Raw genomic sequence first — 24,464 nt, 5'->3', positions numbered from 1 at the left:
TGCATTTTTAATTGATTTAGAGTAGTTGTAGGTATGTTCATAATTTTTTATAAATTCCACAGAAAATAGGTTTAAGGTTAAATATGACTGATGCATTTCTCCTAGATTGATACCATTTAAAGATACCATGAGATCTGAATATGGTTTTGGTTTGCTTTTTAAAAAGACACTGATATTTATTTAGAGGAACTGCCATCTTAAAAAGTATGGGGCAAGCCAATTACAGTAAGCTACAGACCAGTTCCTGGCATTCCTAACTCTTCCTCTGTTCTCACAGTCTTATGCTGTGTAATACAGTTCCTAAATAGCAAATGTCTAGGGTCTCATGAGTATAAATGATACTTGATTTTATTAATGCATTTCTTGTCCTCATGCTTGTAGAAAAGAACTTGAAAATGTTGTGTTTTTTTTTCAAACCCCTATGCTCATTATTTGCATCATCCATCTGCTTGAAAGCTAGTCTTTAATCTTTTATTTTATAGAATAGAATTGAATTTAGAATTCATGAGTTAAGTAATACCATATGGTTCATCCTTCAAGCAAGTTTTTCAGCATTTAGCAGGGAATAACATGTACATATATACATTTTGCTGACACACCTGTATTTCAGGTGTTGAACAAGGACCTTAGGAGGGACTCTTCAGAGTTTCTGACCCCACTACAAGAAGAAATATATTAGAAGATAATGAGTGGATTTGAACTTGATTTGTGAGATTGACAACTCTGGTTTTTGGTTGTATTGTGCAAAAAATGTCTGCTTGTGAGGTTCAGAGAAAGAGTGTTTTGTGAATATTGTTGATACTGTGTGAGTTAGCAACAGAAGCAGTCACCTCCCCACTGCTGGTACCTGAAAGGTCTGAACAGCAGGAGGGGAACAGAACCAATAGAGACAAACATGAAAATGACTGAAGGGAGAAAAGGGGGCCTGGCAGAAGAAACTCAATACATGAAGTTGTACTGTTGAAAAGTTTAAGAGTAAAATAGAAAATCTCTCTGAAATGAGGCAGTTCCCCTCTTAATCCACAAATCAGGAAGTGATTTTTAAATTTGTCTTTCTTCACTAAATCCCATTGAGACAGCTTTTTTTCCCTTTTTTGCTCATTAGGACTAGGTGTTGCATTACATGGTTTTGACAAATGATCATGATTAGTCTGTTTCTGTGTGGGAAGGCATGTGTATGCATGAGCCATCAGATTATTTTTTTACTTTTGATTCCCAGAATTGGTTGAATTAAGCGTATACATAAAGACAAGAATAGATCCCTTAAAAACACAAGAGTTATTAAAATGCAGATAGGAAAAATAGTAGAAAGACAAGACAACTGAGCTCTTTCTGGGAAAAAGAAAAAAAAAAAGTAGTTTAGAAGTAGTTTTGTATAGTCTGTACATGTCCTTGTAATAGAAAATTAAACTGAAAGGAATGGAAATGCTACCCCAGATGTCTAAGGAGTAACTGAGTTTCACATTCTTATCCTCTTTTTCCTTAAAGTAATGGTTTCAAAATGTAAAATGCTAGTAATAATAATTATGGAAAAGCTTTCACCTTTTTTATTTGCTCAATCATTTGCATAAGCAAGTGCATAAAGAAGGAGAAAGAGACCAGAATTGGTTACAGTTCTCACTGGAACATTGTTTGAGGGCACATTTGTCTTACTGAAATCTGTTTATTTTGATATAATATTTTACAGGGAAGAGCCTAAAATTATTCTATCAGGCCATCTAGATATAGTACTTAGAATTTATCTCACTGTATTTTAAGTATATGAATTAATACATCCTGCACTTCAGTATTGGCGTGCACCCTCAGCCAGTTTGCTGACAGCACCAAGCTGTGTGGTGTGGTCAGGATGCTGGTGGGAAGGGAGGTCATCCACTGGGATCTTGACAGTTTTGAGAGGTGTGCCCATGCTAACCTCATGAAGTTTACTAAGGTGAAGTGCAAGGTCCTGCACCGGGGATGCAGGTTGATGAGAAGCTCAACATGAGCTGGCAGCGTGCACGTGCAGCCCAGAAAGCCATCTGTACCCTGGGCTGCATCAAAAGGTGTGTGGCAAGCTGGTCAAGGGAGGTGATTCTCTCCATCTCCTTCACTCTCATGAGACCTCTCCTGGAGTAGTGAGTCCAGGTCTGGAGCCCCCATCACCAGGTGGACATGGAGCTGAGGAAGGTCACAAAGATGATCAGAGGGCTGGAGCACCTCTGCTATGAAATTGTTCAGTCTCGATGAGGCTCCTGGGAGGCCTCATAGTGGCCTTCCAGTATCTGAGAGGGGCCTGCGAGAAAGCTGGGGAGGGACTTTTGTGAGGTCATGTAGTGATAGGATGAGGGGGAATGGCTTTAAGCTAGTTTTAGATAAGACATTAGCAAGAAGTTCTTCAGTGTGAGGTTGGTGAGCCACTAGTTAGCCTGTTGGAACAGGCTAACAAGGAAAGCTGTGAATCCCCCTCCCTGGAAGTCTTCAAGAAGAGAGTGTCTGGGACTTTGAGCAACCCATTCTGGAGGCAGGTGTCTGCCGGTGCCAGGGGGGCTGGAACCAGGTGATCTTTAAGGTCACTTGTTTCACAAAAGACTTCAAATGAAATATTTGATTGTCTTTAAAACAAACATTTCTTTGGGATTTTATTATCTAGGAGATCTGCATACTTCACCTTTCTTCCTGATATGATATTTAGAAAATATCACTATCCTAGTTTCTTCATAACCAGAATGGCATTTTCAAACTGCCATTAACTAAAAGCTAGAATTTTTTTATAACAAAAGCAGATATATTTGTGTCTAAAACTAATGACACGTTTTATCATTTTAGAATATTTTATTTCTTTGCTTTTACAAAAAATGAACATGACCTTATATTGTTCCAAGATTTCAATAGCTGGAACTCATCTCTAAAGGAAAAAGTGAGTACATTATTTAAAATACAATTTAGTGCAACTGCCAGAGAACATTCCTGATTTTCTTCAATAATCCATAAAAGTTGGAAGTTAATGAAAGGGAGAGCATGACAAGAAGAAGGGGGTAAACTAAAGGTAGAAAAAAGAGGCTGAGAGTTTTATAAATTGGAATTTATAAATTGAGAGTAGCAATACCAATCCATTAATTGAATAGCATCATAGGTGTTTAAAAGCAATATATTTTTATGATTGTGTTAAGAGGTTTTAAAGATATATTTTGCTCCCTGTTTCATAAATTAGTCTTGAGAATGTCTTCCTGTTCAGAAATTCTCAAAATCTGTCTCTGGGCATCATGCCATTTTGTGGTACTAATAGATCATTCTGTTCTGACAGAAAGAGTTTTAAATAAATGTCCTCTCAGGAAGCAGCTGTGTGCAACAGGCTGATCCGGCCTCTGTCTTTGGGTCAAATACTCATTGTCTCCTCTGCAAAACAAAACACAAAAACTAAAGTACTAAAACCCAATGGGGTGCAGCCTGGTATAAGTTTCAGAATGTCTTGGAAAGGAGGGTCTGCATCTCAGCAGCATGTAGAGTATGGAAAGATTTACTGAGTGCTGCGGGAGAACTTTACAGCTGCAGAGGATCCTATTGGCTTTCATAGGCTCTGAAAACATTACTGACTGATAGCAACTGATATTCAACTTCCTGATGCCCCTGGCACAACCTTTTCATCTCTTTCTTCCTATAGATCAAGGGAGAAAATCTATGGAGAAAACTATTAGCAGCATAATCAACAAGCAAAAATAGCAGAGCAGTGTTGTGATATGTTTAACTTCTGTCTTACAGAGTATCTTCAGATAAAATTATAAACAAATATATATACAAGCTCTGTGAATATTATACATAACTGTGGAAACAAGGGAAGAGAAAGAGATGGATAAGTTGTGGGAGATAATTAAATCCATTGCAGAGCTCATTGTATGTTACTCAAAAGTTTGATGTGAGTTTGGTAGGTTGAAGAAGAAAATAAAGATTGTAGTTGCTGTATCTGACAGCTGAACAATGTAAGCCTTCAAGGTTCAACTTTTAGTCAGAAATAATCATCATGCTGTCTTGTTACCAACATATCATTTTATCTGCTCTGATAGAGAAGCATAGAAGCTTTTATAGTAGGTCACATAGTAGGTCATATAGTAGGTCACTGAACTCGACAGCATAATTCTGATAAAGAAAGAAAAAGGGACAAACTGTGATGAGTACTTTTGGCAAGACTTTCATTGTCAAGGGCTCAAAAAGGGAGCTTTTTTTTGATTGATTGATTGATTGCTTTGACCTTATGGGTGAGACGTCTGGGCAAGACTATAGAATTATTATGTTTCTGACCCTTCAACTTATTATATCTTCCTTCCTTCTTTACTGCTTTTCATTCAAGACAGGTGAAGTGTTCCAGCTTCACCATTTCCACTGATCCTTCAAAAATGGTGTGATTCATCGTAACTTGAGGATATTAATAAATTTATTTCTTGTGTGTTCAAAGACATAGAAGAAAATAATGCTTGAGCCAACACTTATTTACTTATCTATTTATTTATCTGTTTGTTCTCTAGCTTTAGAATGGTTCCTTAATCCTGGGAAACATCTATCTTGAAGTGGCATGAGAATAGAACTCTGTGAGACACTAGAGAGTCTCTCTTGAAAGCATGGTGTAGATTTTCTATCACATCTCACACTATGTGGAAGTTGTGATACAGAATAGCTAGAAAGTATTAAAAAAAAACAGTAGAACACAGTGCTGTTAGAAAGAATATAGAGCAAGAGGTATGGCACATCCTAAGTCTGCAAATACTCTGGAGAACATTGTCTTGAAAGTACATGAGAAGAAAATATAAAACAAGATTGCTGACTAGTGTAAAAAACATTCCAGACCAGTTCCAGACCACTGAAGTTTCAGCACCTTCCTGAAAAGGACTTGCTATGTAGCAAGTCTCTCCTCATAGATGTATTGATACCTTCTCATTTATGAAAGCTCTCAGATGAGAATCATAGCAGGAACTATCACTAATGGGAAAGAGTAAAAATGCTAACTTCATCTGATAATTGTTATGTGGGATCATGGTCTCACTTCAGGACACCCTAAAGTAGAATGACACACCAAGGATGTTGGCTAACAGTTGCCTTCTGGTCTCACTGATTTGGTTAAATTTTCTTATTGAAAACCTCTCTGTAAATTCAAATCATTGTAGTAGACACTGAAGATGTTCTTGAACTCTTAAAAAATATTGGAGATGTTCATGGAAAAATGCCACTGAATAAGAGGAAATTATTTTGTGAGTGGGACCCATAAAATGTGGGACTATTTGTTATTGTTCTCAAAAAAATGAAACAAGACTGACCCTTTACATATTGCTTTCCCCCATATCCTGCCATATGCAAGAAGGAAGAAGAATTTCAGGGAGGTAAATTCATATACTAGTTCTGCATGAAATGCATCCAAGTGAATGTTTGGTACGTGCAGCTTTTAAATGCATTACCATGCACTTAAAATCCCACTTTCTTAATTATCAAAGCTTTCCTCTGGGTTTGCAGCCAAGTGTTAGAACAGTTTGATTAATCACCACGGTCATTATCGGTTTGAAGTGAGCTGCTATTTTGCATTAAGTGTCTTGTGTCTCTCACAAAATACCACAGTAGGGTGATGTAGTTCCTGTAGGATCATCATCTAGAGATTAGGACCAAGAGAGGCCTGACCAGCCCTGAAAGGCTGGTTCTTGCAATATTTGAAGCCTTGGGCAGCCTGAAATAGCCATTCTGGTTGGTCCAATTCAGAAGAGGATGTCTGTAGCAGAAAGTCACCTAATAAAACAGAATAAATACTAATCTTTAAAAGGATCAAGTAATTTAACCTGCAAAGCAGGGCTCCCAACTACAAGGCTAGAGAGACTAAGCCAGGGCAAGGTTATGTTAGAAGGGGTCTAGTGTGTAAATGAAGCCTCAGATTGTTTCACATTGGGAAGGGGAGGAAAGGGGAGGGAAGAGGAAGGAAGGGGAGAGATCAGTTTATTTAAACAGCAAGTTTTTGTAATTCAAGGCTAAGGTAATAAAGCAGATTGTTTACTTCATATTATGGAATTTGCATATCTCATGCAGCATCTCATTTTGTGTAACAAAATGCGCTTGTGTCAACTTTTTTGCTGTCAGGAATAGCAGTCAGTATCTGTTATAGTAGCCATATCTACTGTGATTAATTTCTAAATATTTTTAATTAACAAGGTTTAAATATGAAGCTCTTTTCATGGTCATACTTATCATTTAGAGTAGCGAGACTGCAGTTTTCATTGCAGGGCAAGAATGACCTTAGTAAAGCTCTCAATTTATTCTGATTATTTCCATTTATCAAACAATAAAAAAGGCCTGTTTCTGCATTCTAAAATTCTTTGGCAAGTATTCTGCATCAAAGAAAAAAAGTGTATGACGTGTAATACTGAAAACCATAAAGCACAAAAAGAACTGTATAACTGGTCTTTCCCTTTGTTATCCTTGAGATTGTTCTTTAACATCTCTAAATATGTATCTCATAGAACAGTCTGAATAGCAGTAGCCAATATTACCACTTTAATAATATTACATCAAAATGTACGGAAAAGTGTTACAAAAACAGACCTCCAAAGAAACGAGGGAAATAAAATATGCTGGTTTATTTTTATGTCTGATAATGAACTAGAGTCTAAAGCCCTTCAAGAGAAGAGTGCATCTGGGCCCTCCACATCCCTCTTGAGTTTTGTAGCTTCATCCCTACTTGGTGGGAAGGGAACCTCCTTCCATCTTGCCTTTCTTCAGGCTTGTGAAACGTGCCTTAACCTAGACCTTCCATCCTCTAAAGCCTTACTATTCTTAAAAATACCTGAAATTGAAACAATGGGGAAAATGTATTTGTTTTGTTTTGGGTTTAAAGCCAATTTTAATCACTGTGTTTATACCTTCGATGCAAAGTGCCTCACTTGATGCAGCAGCCCCTACTCTTTTTCCTTCACTTCTGCAGAGCTCAGGGTTAATGGGTGGCCATGGAAAAAGGCCAGAGCTTCAGAAATGCATCCTGTCTTGCTTTTCTTCCCTGACAGTGGCTCCCTCTGAGTTGGGAGCATTCATCCTTCACTGATGCCTTGCTCAGATCAGTGTTTTCTCTTAACCTCATCTAAGTCTGTCTTCAGAGGCAGTTCTCTAGTTTACTGTAGATGTTGATTTACAACATGAGACAGCAAATGGTACACATAAGAAATGCTCATATCTTGAAATACTTCAACACTTCTCAACTGAATCTGAAGCACAGATTCTGATTTACAGTGTTACAGCTTATTGAAGCTGATTTAAACCCAAGGTATTTAGTTCTTTCAGAAGCACACTACCTATAGTCTTTAGAAGGAGGCAAAAATATAATAATAATATTATTATAATATTCATATTTTCTATTTTAGGTTTCTCTTCTTTTTAGTAGTTCTGCATACCAAAACTGTAATTTATTATAATACCTATCTCGTGTAAACAAATTTACAGATGTTCAATCTTTATCCACCATATTACCTTATTACTTCTCACCCCCATGACTTGAAGAGCATACACTGTTTTAGTTCCTGTGGAATGTAGGGGATCATAGGTATGAGATATGTAATGACAACCTGCCAAAGTTAATTTATGCCATCCAACACTGCAGGACATTCAGCTTATAAAACACTGGTACTGTCTTACAGAGGTTATTGCTGAGTGTACCACAGGCGTGTCTCTACTTTAAGAAGTATTGGCATCTTGCTTCCATTGAACAATCTCTTGAGCAGTGAGGCTGAGACTGTAACATCATTGTTCAAACCTTTGTGTTCAGAGTTGCAGCTTAGTGGCAAAACAGTAATTTTTGCGCCCACTTTTTCCTTTCACTATTTTACACACCTCACATGTGTTCACAGATCTCACCATCTCACAGACATCAAGAGATCTGAGCCTGCCATATCCAGACAGAAACATCTCCATGTGAAGGAAACTGTCAGTGGGTCACCCTTCAGTCCTCACAGGAACTGTGACTGATGCAAATGCTGTGAACTTGGTGAAGGGTTGATAAAAAAAAGTAGTTTCTAAAACGTTTAGCTAAAGGCCTCTCTTGTGGTCTTTATGTAGATAGTTATTAAGACAATTTTGGCCTTTTTAAAAACCTGGGACAAGTGCTGGTACAATTCAGTTTAAGATGAGGTCCAGTAGTCCTGAGCACTTTTCAGTATTGAGTACATGCTTCCTTATGATTAAAACATCAAATCAAAGAAATTTCCAAGCCAATTTGAGAACTAATTTTATCTGCTTTGTTACCTTTGTTTCATAAATGACACTTCTGTTCCCTCCATGTTAGCTATTACCATAAGTATTGTTTCCGTGTTCCATCACAAAATATCATGACTTAGAATTTACTGTCTGGAAACCTTTTTCTGTGTTGTATTTGTTGGTTTAATCAGATGAACTTGTGTGATATGTATTACTGCAACAGGAAATTCCTGTGGAGTCTCAGAAAGAGTGGGATACAAAGGCTGCAGAAGAACAGACATAGAGCATCCCCACTACTTCATGCACTGGCAGCCAGAGCCCTGGTTCAGAAATTGTCAGAGAAAAAAGAGGGAAGGTGTTCAACCAGTATTATCAGGCAGGGAAAACCTGGAATGCAAATTGATGTGCTGTCTTGGGCACCAAAGTGTTTCATTGACAAAGAGGTTCCAGAAATGGTATGCTAAAAGGGTTGCTAATGTAGGACCTGTAGGAAGGTAGAATCAGACCAGTAGGTAGTTAAGCGCAGGGTTTGAGAATGGGATTACCCATTTTTCTTCACCTAGTGCAAGCATGGTGGGCTTTGGAACAAAACTGATATATGTCCTAGCAAGGCTTTAGATTGGGATCTGTCATCTTAGGGAGAAAAAGAAAGAAGGTGGCTCAGTTTTCAGAATATTTACATGGTTCTCTTGAAGCTGAGAAGGTCATTTCTTCCTAAGAAAAACGAATTTGGATTTATCTTTTTATTCAGCTCCTTTCTGATGCAAGTTGTTTGTTGCTACTAGGCTGCAACTTCCCTCAGGGGAAAACACAACAGGCAATCCACAAAACTGCAGAACCATTGGAAAGCCATGAGACCATCAAGTAATACTAGTGACTGGGCTTTATAGAAAAGTTATATGAAGGAAGAGTCGTACTTAAATGTAAATCTTCTGATAGTAACACATAGAAGATAGAAGTTGAGAAAGGTTTTCCTCCTACTGTGGTAGTGATTATTATGTTGCTGCTGACTCCAGTAACTAAGTCAGTAAGTAAATAAACAAATAAATTATTCATGCAAAGTCAGTGGTGTATTAGTCGTACTGACTTGAAAACATAAGATTTACTGCCCCATCTTATATTTTCTAAATCCCCACGACTATGGCTTTGAGACAAAGAAAGAGTTTATTACACACTGCCTGATGTTAGTCTGTCTGTTGAGAGCTGAAAACACCAGGAAAGAAGCAGTAGTAGAGCTTTCACATGGTGACTTCAAGTAATTGAGCGTAGCAGGCTCCATTAAACAAAGGATAGAGCTACTTTTATAATAAAGCTGAAAACAAGCCTGGATGTTACACCCAGGTTTCTAACAGCTACCAGGAGAATTCATGTGCTTTTATAGCACAAGCTTCTCTTGCATTTAGTCCTGAAGATGACTGAGTCATAAGCACAAGTTGTTCTGCTGGACTGAGAAAAACCTTGGGAGATAAACCCTTTAGAAGTAAAATATGAGTTTCTCATAAATACATGTTCCAGGGATGAATCTGTTGTTCTTGCAGAAGCCCCTCCAGCACTCTGGAGATGTAGTTTGAATGCTGCTTCCAAGAGGTGTGCAAAACACTGCCTTTTAAGAAAGTCTCCCCATTCATCTTTTATGTTGCTGGTTTTATGATTTGAAAAGTCATTTTGGAATTATTTCCTCCTCTGAGATTAGGGCTTATGGAATTAGAAAAAAATAAAAGAAAAAGGACAGGCAGACAGACAGACACACATTATCCTCACACATTATCCTCAGTGCAATCACACAGCACCTGCAGGATGGGCAAGGGATCAGACCCAGCCAGCACGGGTTTAGGAAGGGCAGGTCCTGCCTGACCAACCTGATCTCCTTTTATGATCAGGTGACCCATCTGGTGGATGAGGGGAAGGCGGTGGATGTGGTCTACCTGGACTTCAGCAAGGCCTTTGACACCGTCCCCCATAGCATTCTCCTGAAAAAGCTGTCAGCCCACAGCTTGGACAGGAGCACCCTGTGCTGGGTTAGGAACTGGCTGGAGGGCCGGGCCCAGAGTGGTGGTGGTGAACGGGGCTGCATCCTGTTGGCGGCCGGTCACTAGTGGTGTCCCCCAGGGATCAGTGTTGGGCCCAGTGCTGTTTAATATCTTTATCGACGACTTAGACGAAGGGATTGAGTCCATCATCAGCAAATTCGCAGATGACACCAAGCTGGGAGGAAGTGTGGATCAGCTGGAAGGCAGGAGGATTCTGCAGAGGGACCTGGACAGACTAGAGAGCTGGGCCGATTCCAACGGGATGAGCTTCAACACGGCCAAGTGCCGGGTCCTGCACTTTGGCCACAACAACCCCATGCAGCGCTACAGGCTGGGGACAGAGTGGCTGAGAGCAGCCAGGCGGAAAGGGACCTGGGAGTCTGGATCGACAAGAAACTGAACATGAGCCAACAGTGTGCCCAGGTGGCCAAGAAGGCCAATGGCATCCTGGCCTGTATCAAAAACAGCGTCACCAGCAGGTCCAGGGAGGTGATTCTTCCCCTGCACTCAGTGCTGGTTAGGCCACACCTCGAGTACTGTGTCCAGTTCTGGGCCCCTCAGTTCAAGAAGGATACCGAGGTCCTGGAACAGGTCCAAAGGAGGGCAACCAGGCTGGTGAAGGGACTCGAGCACAGGCCCTATGAGGAGAGGCTGAGGGAGCTGGGACTGTTCAGCCTGAAGAAGAGGAGGCTCAGGGGAGACCTCATTGCTGTCTACAACTACTTGAAAGGAGGCTGTAGCGAGGTGGGAACTGGACTCTTTTCACAGACGACCTTCAACAAGACAAGAGGACACAGTCTTAAGTTGTGCCAGGGGAGGTTTAGGTTAGATATTAGAAAGAATTTCTTCACGGAGAGGGTGATTAGGCTATGGAATGGACTGCCCGGAGAGGTGGTAGATTCTCCGTCCCTGGAGACATTTAAAAAAAGACTGGATGTGGCACTCAGTGCCATGGTCTGGTAACTGCTCCGGTGGGTCAAGGGTTGGACTAGATGATCTCTGAGGTCCCTTCCAACCCCGCTAATTCTATGATTCTATGACATATGGGCAAATATCCCACTCTTCTAAATAAAAAAAAATCTCATAAAAATAGCAAACAGTAAATTAAATGTATCTTACCTGGAGTTTATTTGAATTATTAGGTAGCTTTCAGTCTAACAAGCAGTTAATCAAAATTGAATTGTACCTGTAATTAGAATTGTTACACTGAAAGTGAGACAGCCAGCTGGCACGTACAACTTCCCCTCTCTTGTACTACTCCCAAGAAATTAGAAAAAAAAAGGCAAAGTATTTCTCATTGAGATGTTTGCAAATGCAGAACTGCTTCTTTCAGAATGTGCTGCTCATTTTATTCAGAACAAAGACTTGGTAACTTTCTTCACGGTGTAAAAAGAGAGCTTGAATTAGCTGCTCTAAAGAAGTGGGAGATGGGGCATCAAAGAGCCTTCTGTTCATGAAGATAAACACCAAATATGTGTTTCATGTTTGGTTTTGGTATAACATTCTGAATAAAGGATTAAGCAGTTGCTTCCTGCAGTCTTAAACTATTGTGATGGTGTGGGAGAAGGAGGAGAATGAAAGGATTTAAGCTATTATGCAGAGAATTAGTGTTGAGAGAGTAAAAGGTCCCCTTATTACCCATTGAGTTCTGAATGAATATAGTAGTGTTGAGAGTGTAATGTGACACACAGAAACTACATAGTTAGCTTGCTAGGGTTCATCTAAGGTTTCAGCCTGGGCACTGATCTTATGAGATGGACTGTTGCAATTTAATTATGTACTTTGAAGCAAAACTATATATTATTCAACAAAAACAAATTATCTAGTTTCATAACTGGATTTTTTTAATAGAATTATTTTTGTTACATCTTAACTTCAGAAAGAAGCCTGCTCTAATCTATGTATGACAAGGTATTTTCTTTGGAAGTGCAGATGACATCTGGGGACACAGATTTTCCCCTTCTTGCTCACAACTGCAGTCACCTCAGCTGCAGAAAGGGTCACAGTTCACCCCACTTTGCCGTGGCTCACCCCACAGTCCAACCTCTTCAAAATTAATATTTATTACTTGTGTATTATAGATAAAGCTCACTGAGGTGTTCATGTGAGTCAGTGTGAATAAGGAGTTTGCAATTTGTCCATGCCTTAAGTATTTTCTGAGTGTGAATGATGGATGATTTCATGAATTTGCTGATGAGCCATTTACAGTGTTTTATGTTGAGTTTTAATGAACTGGATTTGCTAATGGTTATGACCAATAGTGAAATGGTATTATATCAGAAGAGCTTCTTTCTGTTGTTTCCAGGGAAGTGTTAATGTATTAATTTTAATTCTTAAGTTCCATGAGGGGTTAGTATACCTTAGTTCTGTTTCTAAAAGTAATGTTTAGTTACTGTTAGCCAACCTGTAAGCTCATTTTCATTAATATTAATTTACATGCTGTTTATTTAACCTTTAAACTATCAATTGTAACTGCTTAGAGGTTAGATTTGGAGGGTTTTTTAGGGTTTTTTTTTCCTCTAGGGATCTACTACTCCTTACCCTGGGAGACAGGCAGTATCTAAATTTGGTCTAGCTTAAGAGAGATAATTTAGGGGGTGAAAAACACCAGTAATATGTATCTTTATTTTTATTGATTAATCCAAGATACCTACCAGAGGATGAGTGATCGAGATTTTTTATGAAGTTGGTTATGTTTTCTTCTCATTATTTTCTATTATAACATTTCCTATTATAACATTTCAGAGTTACGCTTTGGGGGCAGGGGGTTGGATCATCCTATGAATATTTCATTTTCATGTTTGCAGAGATTTGTTTGAAGCAGGATTGGTAAAAAATAGCAGTGGATAGAATGTATTGTTTAATGTGGTTGTAAGCCAAACACCCAAATTTGCAAAGGAGATACATAAAGCTGCCATTGCCAAGTTGGTAATCAAGAGGTGCTCTTTGGGAGAGTAACACTAAGTAGGTGACAGCCTTGAGTCAAAGACATTCAGTTCTACATATATCAGAACACCCCAAAAAAGGCTCAGAAATGAATCTTAATGTACTCTTCTTGGAGGAAGTGAAAGAAGGACTCCACATGTTTGACAGGTTTTACAGGCTTAATTGGCACATTGACTCACAGGTCCCAGATGGTGATCTGTCTTGTTTGGGATTTATTAGAAGGTGGCTACATCTTGGTTTCACTCCCTGCTGATTGGTTTGCTGAGATTTCAGCTCATCATTTCTCTGCCTCGTTGCTCTCTGTTCAGTAGTGCTGAAGAATAATGAATCACATTGATCTTTTTCTCATCCAAAGATATGTGTTTGGATTTAAAGGAGCAAAGAAAATTTGTTCACTTAAACCTCATTTTCTGTGTTTCTTCCCCAGCAAGTTAGAACAATAACTGTATATTTGATTTATGGCTCTCTTCTTTAACTCCAGTATTTAATTTATCATAATAAGAGAGATAAGAAATGTATTTGAATGCAGATCACAGAGGTTTCTGAGTACAGCCTGAAACTTTAAGTGCCAGAGCTTTTATTCTAGAGGCTCAATTTCAGTCTCTGCTTTATCTTAATCTTTTTATTCAAAACCTGTTATAGATGTTGACATATGCCTATCTGTCTACAGTACTTTTAGGAAGAACCAACATTTGAACACTTGAGCTGCAGAAATCCTGGTTGTTTCAGAGAAAAGATGATATTCCATTGCTTGTTTGCCACTTCCACCGTGCAAAACTAGATCTATAATAACTCAAAAGCATTCTATACTGAATACTTACTGGTGCTTCTTTTATGTCTGATTAGATAAGATTTACTTTAAAAAGAAAGTCTTACAATATTTTGCACATAAAAAGCAGATAATAAGACAGAGGTTATTGAAATTCAAGAGGTTATCACCAGTCAAGCCATGCAGTGCATGTACAGTACTGTGGTCACAGTAACGTGTTATTTGAATGCACGTAGTTTTAAGTCTTTTGTAAATGGTGAGGTAACTTACCCTTCTCTTCCAGATGAGTGAACTGTGCCACAGTCTCTGTAGACAGTCACACACACCCATGCAATTCCTCTGGAAGAGCTGACATTGTAAATTTATCTGTGGCACTGTCATGGTTTAACGCTGGGCCGACAGTTAACTGAATGACAGATGCTCTCTGTTAGTCCCCCTCCCCTCCCTGATAAGGAAAGGAGAAGAGAGATGAAATGAGAGATACTTATGGGTTGGAAACTAAACTACACAACTTTAATGAAACAGTGATGATTTAAAAATGGAAAAAATATTAAATATATAAATATACAGAAAAATTATAGTATATTTCTCCCCCCCTTTCTCCAAGTAACTCTCACTTCAGCACCGAGGCTGCAGGGCAGCCCTGGGAAAGTCCAGGCTGGACTCCTGGAGTTGGCAGCAGTCAGGAGCTGGAGGCAGGAACACACAGATATGGGCTGGCACGGATCAGGACCACAGGCAGAGGAACAGATGGAATCCTCCCAGGACATTGAAGCAAACAAGGACAGGCGAAGAAGGGCTGGAGAAAGGGGTGAAGAAGAAAGCACTTGACCCTTGTGATTCCTCAAATTTATACAGAGTATGGGTTTGAATATTCATTTTGGGCCCAGAGAGGTGGTGGAAGCCATCTTAAAACCTCATTCAGTAGGAGGTGTCCCTGCCCATGGGGTAGGGTGGAACTAGATGATCTTAAAGGTCTCTTCCAACCCTGAAAATTCTATGAAAGTTTGGCCATGTGTCTGCTTTGCTCCTCCCTAAAGGAGGGTTGCAGATGTGACCTCCTAACTCTCCTTCTGGAGTAAAAGCTGTTCCTCAGAACTGAGCAGTGTCCTTGTTTCTGCAGACCATTCTCTAGCAGTAACTATAAATGTTGAGCATTATCATTCCTAGAACCAGAGACTGACTGTGAAACTTGCTGTTAATTGCAGCAATTAGAGGCTTAGCTGAAAGCAAAATTACAAGACAGAAAATTTCCTCTATCCTGGCCCAAACCAAGACAGGCTTATCTAGTGCACTGGATACTTTCAATACTGGAAGAGTATCAGTTTTCATCACAACACCCAATTGGAAGTAAAAGATGGGATGGTAGGTCTGATCTTTCAGGATGCAGTGTGCAAACATGCATCAGCAATATGAGGTTTCACAGCATCTCCACAGGTTTACTAGAATATTTGGCTGGTAGTTTTGTACACAGAAGTGCAAGCTTTTTTTTTCAATCTCTTCTGCTTGGTAATTTTGTCATTGCAAAAATGTGCGATGTACATTGTGGTGACAGTGTGAAAAATGAGGTGCTATAAGGAAGAAGAATTATCATGTCTGGCTTAATGTAAACTGAAAACATACATGAGGACAAATTAATAAGGGGCATATTAATTCATAGAAATGCAGGAGTCCTTTTGACAGAGAAGTCCTAACTACCACGGGAAGAAATGTCATTAATGAGAACGTCATTTTTGCTGAATGTGTTTCTCCACACATAAATACAGTGAATGTTATTAGATAGACTTCAACTGGTGTAATTTAGACTGCATCAGATTCATTCTGATGCAAATTACGGAGTACATAAATTGTTCTTCACTTTAAAATAATGTTTTGGAGCAACCAGATGCAATTCACCATAATGGGACAATGGGGTGATAAGGAATAAAATCATAAAGTGAGAAGGAGTCAGGTCATTTGAGTCCTTCACAGCACCTTCTCAAGAAGAAGTACTGATGATTTTTTCAAGATGTAAGTCTCCAGGTATTCAGAGCTAAGGAACTTGGCATAAAACCAGATAAAATGCAGGAAGGAAATAAAGCAAGAAATGCCAATTCAACTATAGTATAGAAGATTACCTTCTCATTTTCTTCCGACAGGCTCAGTGCAGCAATAAGTCACCCCAAGTTTGAGAATAGATGGAATAGCACAATTCTTAGATCATGTTCGAGACCAAACATTGGTTCGAGTTTTTATTTTCTCTTTCTCATAATCTGTTCCCTAGTGGGAAGAGGTAGATGAGGTAAGCATTGGATTTATGCAGGATACAATACTGATAATTTTGTTCAGCAAAATAAAAATAAATCACAACTATTTTCTGAATATACTGCTTTTTCTCTCAGAATAAATTCTAGGTTGCTAGCACTAGTTTCACAGGGTTTGCTGGGACATCAGGCCTAATCACAACCTATTCTGCTACTTAAAAATATGGGACCCTCACAACGTGGAATCTTCTTTCCAGTCACAGGACAGCCACGCAACTGCAGGCTATTGCATTTGGTTTTGTCAGAATAAATAATTAAGAGGCTCAGCAGATTCTCACTAATAAAGAAGGAAATATGATCAAGCAACTTCAAAAGGGAATGGATGAAGACAATATAGAAATGATAGCAAGCTGATTGCTGTGAATGAGAGACTGAAATTTTTAAATAAGAGATTTCTTCAACAAGAGACAAGGACAGTAGTTTATTCTTCCATTGAAAGATTCCTCACAATTTGGAAAAGCTCTGAATCAGGCTATTACAGACATCTCAGAAGCTGACAAGACAGTCACTTCTCTTAAGCCAGCAAGTTCCTGGCAGTGGATGAGAAATAACATTTTCTTTTTTTTTTTCTTTTTTTTTTTCTTTTTTTTAACTAATTCAAGACCCTTGATTTCTACCAAGCAGTGACTGGGACATCTCTGACTAGGCAATCTTTTCAAAGACTCTGAAAATACATGTTGACTTTCAAACCAAAATGTTCTAGATATGCTTGCCAAGTTTATTGTGGCTAACATCTAGAAATTGTACTTCTTAGCTTCTGGCAGTGTTCCTTGAAAATTATTTCTGGGTTTGTATCTCATTATATTTCTTATTCCTCTTTATTATTCTTATCACCAATAAATGTACTTTCATGATACTGTCTGCTGTCCTACCTTACCTAAATGAGACAGAACTCATTGAAATTCTTCTTGATGTCAGGAGGATGTCTTTTTTTTTTCCTCTTTCCTTTATATACAATTGTAAATGATGCAGTTTTTTTAAAGGTAAAAGCACAAAAGTCAATAAACAGATATCAGATACTCAGATATAAAAACAGTATGCACAGAAGTATGAGGCTTATAGTTACACAGTTTTAAAAAAATAAAGGCAAAGAAAATGTCAAATCACTTTATAGTTACAGAAATGCTCACATGCCTCAAATAAGATACTCAACATTACAGAAAATATTCTGGATCTAACACCGAGGAAGAAAAATACTGCTCTACTTCAAGATGCTTTTAAGGAAATTATTCTTTCTTTTTCCATATGATGTAGGCCGACCATAGTACTAGAAATTGTATATATGATAGAAACCACAATAGATTTCTAGTCAAAACTCCGGTTTCTTCAGTGGAGATTTGGTTGGGTATGTTCTTAGCCTTCTGGTATCTCTCTGTGTTTTTTACAATACTTTGAAATCATAGTGTTATCTTTTCATTGTCTTCCATAAAGATATAAATTCATTGGTTTGCAGTTTCTAATTTGAAGATTACTTATACTTTTCCAGGCTCATGTGATAAATTACTGTTTCGTTAGGATTAGGTTAGGATTAGGGTTATTCCTTTTCCTGCACCGTATTTATTGTCATACCCAGTAAACTTGTCTTCTATCAGCATTTTATCCCAGTGAATATCACAGGCTGCCTCTTTGCTTTAGATTATTTATGTTCTCATTTGACTGAAATGGCTGGGTTTGTATCTGACACTTACATTTTAGATTCCTGCAGAGAATCAAAATATTCCCAAAGCCATAGGTATATCATATTATGCCTCTGAACACATCTAAGAGAGATAAAACATCCTCTCAGAATGCAGAGATGTAGAAGAGGTCTCCATCTGTCAGGAAATCACTGCAGTCCTCTTTTTCAGAGTCCTCAGTGTAGGGAGGGGGGGGGGGGAAAGACAACAGACAACATATTTCCTCTTTATGCTTTTCCCAGGCCAAGTTCTGTGAAAACTTCTATGCAAAGCTTATCTGATAGATTGCATGGGTGTAGTCAATGAGGCATTCACAGTATCCCCTTTTTTCTGCAAAAATAAGTCTTGGAAGAATATTTATTCATTATTCAAGTAAATTCCTTGTAGATTAACACTTGTGTTTTGTAATTCCATGTATATTTTTATTCTATCTTAGACATAGAAATTTGATTTCCATTCTGAACTAGAATTGATGCCTCACTCCCATGGTCTCCACAGCCAGATCTGGAGCAAAACTTGCTTTTCAAATTAATTGTGCCAGAACATCTTAGTGATATGTATATGATGGAACTATCAATGCTGTAAAGCACATGAATCCATTTCAGCGTAACTTTATATTTCTCCAGTAGATTAATTCTAGATAAATCCATGGTGAAACAGATCTTCTAAAGCTTTTGTGTCAGCAAAGAAACTTTTGCAGGTCATATATTCATGTAAAGGAACACAAACTTGCCAATTATTTTACTTCCTAACTACACCGTCCTGAAATATTATCCTTTTTTTTTTTTACATTTCCATGAAAATCTGACATATATGTACACTTTTCTTTTTTAGGTGGAATGGAGAAAATAAAACAGCATACCTTTGCCTTAGCTCACTACACTTACACTGTGCTGACTACCTTAAAATATGCCAATGGGGCTCCTGTAGTACGTGTTTACAGTGATACAGATTTCAGCACTCCTGATGTCCAGGGTCCAATCATTAATTTTAACATTCTCGATGAAAATGGAGAGGTCATCGGCTTTTCACAGGTATGTTTTTTCTCTTGCCTTAACTGAGTATCATATTTAGATTTAAAGGATATTCACATTAGTGAATTAGTTCTTTAGTCTAAAGGAAATATTTATTGGTCCCCTTTAAGGTTTTAGATTTGTTTTTCTGTTGTCCTCCACAATATATACACACAATTTTTAAGCAGTAGGTAGAGAATACAATAAATAGTGCTATCACAAAGCAAAATGTTTAATAGCAAAGCCAGTATCTTATAGATTTAATACTCTAAACCCAGCGAGTTTCAAAGTGGGCTGTTTTAACAGGATGCATAGATTATGCAGTTTGGTTACTTGTTTACTTTCTTCTCTGGAGTGCTCAAAATTGGGGATTGAAGAGCAAGTCTAGAAAAGCTTATAGAAGAGATTGCCTTGGAGCTCTGACATGCAAGTGAAATCAGATATCAAAATATTGCAGTCACCCATGAAAAAGCAGTTCTCTTTTTTCTTCAGTTCTAATAATTAAATTCTTGTAATATACCTAGGGAAGCATTGAATAAAGTTGAACGATCAGTGTAAGAAGTGAGATTCAAACTCAGAAAATCCTAAATGCTATCTTCCTCAACAGCTTTCTCTAGCATTTATCAATCAGGTATATTGAGTATCTGTAAGATGAAACTGTGAAACCTTTCTGCCTTCAGCAGAGAGGTAATGGTGTGTGGCCATAACTGTGTATAACTGCACTGTGTAGGCAGTGGGTAACACAGAGCAACTTAGCTCACTTGTTCTTTGTCAGAAGTCAGAAAACCCACAGTGCTGTAGTCCTGTTTAATTCTGTTTTTCATTAGCTGACAATCGAATAAACCCACGTGTCAAGTGTAGGGCCTTGATTTTTCTTTAAAGTTGTCTGGATCTGGCACCATCTGTCTCAGCAGCTCCCTCTGCCAGCAGTCGTGACAGAGCTGAGTGGCTTTGGGAAGCTGTTAATTCTGCACCAGTGGGGAAGAGAGTGGGAGTTGCTGCTAAAGATGTTCCTCAGCATTCCTCTGCTGGAGAAAACCAGGTAACAAGAGGAACACAGAGACATATCTATGAGAATACAAGAGGAGATCCATAGATACACAAAGGAGAACAGAAACGAAGTGGGTTTTGTAGCTTGTCTGTATGGTGTTTTTAGAATTCTTTTTAAGGCACCTACCACACAAGATGAGCATGGGATGGGCAAATGTGTAGTACTGGAAAAACTATTCCTCTAATATATCTTTTTCTTTTTTTTTTTTTTAACTATGCTACCAAAGAGTCTCAAATATTTGCCACACTTCTTTAAAGAATTCTCCATTCTAACAGTGAATTATCCATTTATACAGTCTTGATTATGTGTGGCAATGTTTAGAAAAGATTGGAGATATTAACACAGCCAGGTTGGTAAAATGCTCCACAAACACTGCAATACTGCTTCTGTCCTTTGTTTAAAACCAAAACCTCTATTTCCACATCTGATTTTCACAATTCCCTTGTATAAATGATTCTTGCCTGCTTTACTTTATAAAATTCAACTGTACTGTCCAAGAAAAAAATACTTTATAGTCTTATGCCTTGATTGTGCCCATTTACTGCAGTGTCTGCTCATAAAAAAGCTCCTTTATTGATCTGAATCATCTACATTGTGCTGTTCACCAGATTCTCATCACTTCTGGCTTGAGTATGTAGACCGAAGAACTGTCAGGTTTCCAAATGCATACCAGTCACATCTGCAGTGCCAGTTAAATTACTCTGTTTAATTAAAATAATGTGCAATTTAAGGACTTTTAGAAATTAACAAGCAACAGCAGAATGATTTCCAAGGCTACAATATGTGTGATATATATGTGTGTATGGAATGAACTTCTTTTCATTCCCACAAGTATACAGAAGAAAAATGTTTGCTTCCTCTTTATGATTGCAAAGAAAATACATATAGCAGAGAGTAAGCATCATCAAATTAATAATATAATCTCATCCTCATACCTGTATGTATGTCCAAAATTCGATAGTTTTATTCAAATCAAAGTTATATTCAATACTCCCTGTAATGGTTTGGAAATGAAATTATGTCCTCTAGTTTCGTCATGTCTGTGATCTGCACATTCATGTGCATTCACTGGTTAAATAGAATCTAGTGAAGTTAGGAGAGCACAGTTTTAGAAGGCTCCCAGAAAATATTTTTGGGAATCTTTTACAAAGGGAAAATTAGATGACATTTCTATCTGACATACCTCCTACTGGTGGACAAGAATTAATGAGTCAAGTTGTATTTCAGGTAAAATATTAAAAGAGAAATGACAGCATGTCCTATTACTTTATGGATGGTATCCCATCTATAATTATTACCTATAACCAGGTGTACAATCAGCTCTATTTCTCTTTCTGCAGACAATTGTTATGTGCCCACTGTCTTTTGGAGGGCACCTCAGTGTTGATGGCTGCACCTCAGCATTGGATAGCCTGAAAAGAACAACCTTAGTAACTGGTTCTAAAGAAAATATTATCGTGACAGTGGGAGCAATTTATTTGGAACATTTGAAATTAGTAAGGAAGACTTCATAAGAAGGCAATGTCTTCAGAGGATACCAAGCTTACATTTAAGCCTCAAGATTTACATAATTTACATGATATTCAAAACTCTGAACTAAGTCCAAGATATTTAGGATGTGAAAGGTGTGTAGTGAAATACAAGGCATTTAACACTGCCACTGAAAAATTAAATCAGGGGGGAAATGACGACTTTCACCTGTGTAGCATTTGAAAGGAAAGTTAGTTTTACTTGCTTATATTACTGAAGTCCATTTCTCACTGGTGTCAGAGTTTATTTACCAGGTATAATAAAGTTGTGCCGCTAAACACAAAAAAGCTTGAAAGGCATACATCAGATCAACTGCACCAATAGACCCACAGTCTCAGGTTCATCTTTGAGTAAAACCTTCATTGCAGTACTCAGGTTTACATGAAGGCATTTCAATAAAGTGTGACACACAAATGAAACCATGCCATGCTCTCTCAGGGATGGCAGCTTTTTTGACAGCCTCTTATCATGACATATATGCATGTAGTGCTGGTACAAGGGGTAATGGTTTTAAACTGGAAGAGGGTAGATTTAGATTGGACATTAGGAAGAAATTCTTTTATGTTAGGGTGGTGAGATACTGGCAAAGGTTGCCCAGGGAAGTTGTGGATGGCTCATCCCTGGAAGTGTTCAGGATCAGGTTGGGTGGGACTTTGTCATGTGGACTTTGTCATGTGCTGGGTCATGTGGAAGGGTTGGAACTAGGTGATCTTTAAGGTCCTTTGCAACCCAAACCATTCAGTGATAATGATGATGATACAGAACATTTGGATGTTAAGAAGTGGTAAGGTGGGAGGGAAATATTTATGGAAGTTGAATTACTATAGCTTTTTCATTTAAATGTGGGGGTTTTTTTGTGATGGTGGAAGTGTATCTCTATTTTAGAGTGTTCCATCTGGAATGAACTTGTTTTGTATACTTTATATATCATTGGTTTAATTGGCAGTTTAATTACTGGGTTAGTTATTTTGCTCTAAATGGTAATTAAAACAATTAAAGAAGAGGGACTTTTCCAAATACAATCACTCAAAAGCTTTGGGTTTTTTTTACATTTTTCATTAAACTAGGGATAAAATGGCTAGAGTTTTGAAATCTCCATAAAACTCTTTGCACAGTAAAATAAATTTCCTCATTTGAGCTACACCAAACAATTCCCATTAGAATTATTTCTTTCAGTAAAGCTGTCTTGCAGACTACTATAGTAGTAATTTTTTCTTGAAATTACTTAGGATGATACCCATATTCTCTTCACACAAGCTGCCTCTCCTCAGCATGTCTGTCATTTTATGTTATGTTTTTATTTGCACTGCAGCAAAATGCCCCAGTTATGAAGAGGGGTTAAACTATGATAAGTATTTGACAGGTCCAGGACATAAAGTTGGCCTTTATGCCAAACAGCTTCTTCATATATACTTTTCTAGATAGAATAGATAATTCTTCAGCACTCCAGTTTTTGCTATTAATGAAATGTGGGCAGATGACAGCGGTTTTGAAAGGTGAGAAAGTGCAGAGGTAGAGAAGGACCTCTGCTAAGTCAGTGGTGCAGGATGGAAGAAGCAGAGTTAGTATTAATTAAGCAAGCTATCAGTCTTCTGCTTCCTTGTGAGGCTACCATAAAATGAAGAAATTAGCCTTAGATACTAGAGGGTGTTTTGTGATGTCACAAAAATGGGGTTATGTATGTGCTTGATGCTGAGCTAATAATACTGCAGACCCTTCACACAGAGAATCACCATTGGCTCATTTATTAACAGTGAATATCTGTAAGTCTTCAGCATTTATGAATGTCATATGCTTAAACACCCTCAGTTCCTTCCAATCTCTGAAGCCCTGTTTGACAGCAACAACTCAGCTTCAGTTTGCATCCTTGCCATCTTTTCTATCAAAAGCTTGTTCCAGCCTATTTTGAATGCCAGAGGAGACAGAGCAGCTGTAAGGAAACAGTACTGATTTGAAACAACAGTCACCACACAAAAAAGTGTATTTCTTATCAGTCAGGTCAAAGTGCAAAGTTTTGTGTTCCCTTCCATTTTCAGATTTGAAAAAAAATCACCATCTGTGCTATGCTTCTGTGCTAAAAACTTAAAATAATAAGTTTTCCCCTGTGTTGTGATAGGAAGAAGACACCTGTGGAATGGGGTTTTGCATATTCAATAGGTTATTGCAGAGTAATTTTATAAACCTTTCACATTTCATTCTGCTTAGAGTCAGTTTGGGAGCTGGAAGAAAGGAAAAGGGTAAGAGGAGAAGATGGGTGGATGGAATTTCACATGAAATATTTTTTTAATTGTATGACCTGGAGATCTCTTACCAAGTCACAACTTCCAGTTCTGTGTTTTCTGCCTATGGTGAAAAATAGCATTTCCCTTATCAAACTTTTCCTTCTTAACTCTGGTCTTCTGAGACAATATTTTTTCTCCTGTGTGTCATGGGCATAAAAAAAGTGAGAAAACTAGAATAGCTATCTTTTGAAAAATGGCCATCATTTCAGTTGTGGATTACCAGCTCTCTTTCCCACTCTGATTTTTGTACTGCCTCCTTTGCCTGGAGCCAGAAGCTAAACAGAAGTAGCTTGTTGTTATTGTCTCCCCTGCAAAAGTTCCCTTGGTATCCATATATGCTTGCAATGCCTCCTAAAAATCCTGTCAGGAAGGTATATAGCACCAGTCCATTAGCAGTCTCAGCCTTCTTGCCTTCCACTTCAAACTTGCTTGTGATAGACAAACTGCAATAACAGAAATCAGCTGCCAAGGATAGAAAATGTAAAAATTTTGGTTTGCCTAAGGAAGGCTCTTCTGTAGTGTTGCATATGGATGAGTTTTGCCTCTCAAGGCTGAGAACCCTTCTCGGATAGATAGATAATGATCAGTTTTGTCTAGAAGCCTAAATTACCATGTCCTTGCTCACTCTCATCAACGTGCATAGAGTGAAGAGGGGTTTAGACTTTGAACTT

At 38.2% G+C, this 24,464-nt stretch overlaps 1 protein-coding gene across 1 annotated transcript in view; it reads left to right on the top strand.

The window, feature by feature from the left end:
* MOCOS (molybdenum cofactor sulfurase) overlaps positions 1-24,464 on the top strand; it is a 217,020-nt gene that overhangs the window by 146,200 nt on the left and 46,356 nt on the right. The window contains exon 6 of the mRNA XM_030446400.1: positions 18,752-18,951. Coding sequence (XP_030302260.1) covers positions 18,752-18,951 — 200 coding nt within the window. The remainder of the gene's footprint in view (positions 1-18,751; positions 18,952-24,464) is intronic.

The sequence above is a fragment of the Calypte anna genome, chromosome 2, assembly GCF_003957555.1.
Source record: "Calypte anna isolate BGI_N300 chromosome 2, bCalAnn1_v1.p, whole genome shotgun sequence".
Lineage (NCBI taxonomy): Eukaryota > Metazoa > Chordata > Aves > Apodiformes > Trochilidae > Calypte > Calypte anna.
This window is presented reverse-complemented; position numbering and strand designations above follow the sequence as displayed.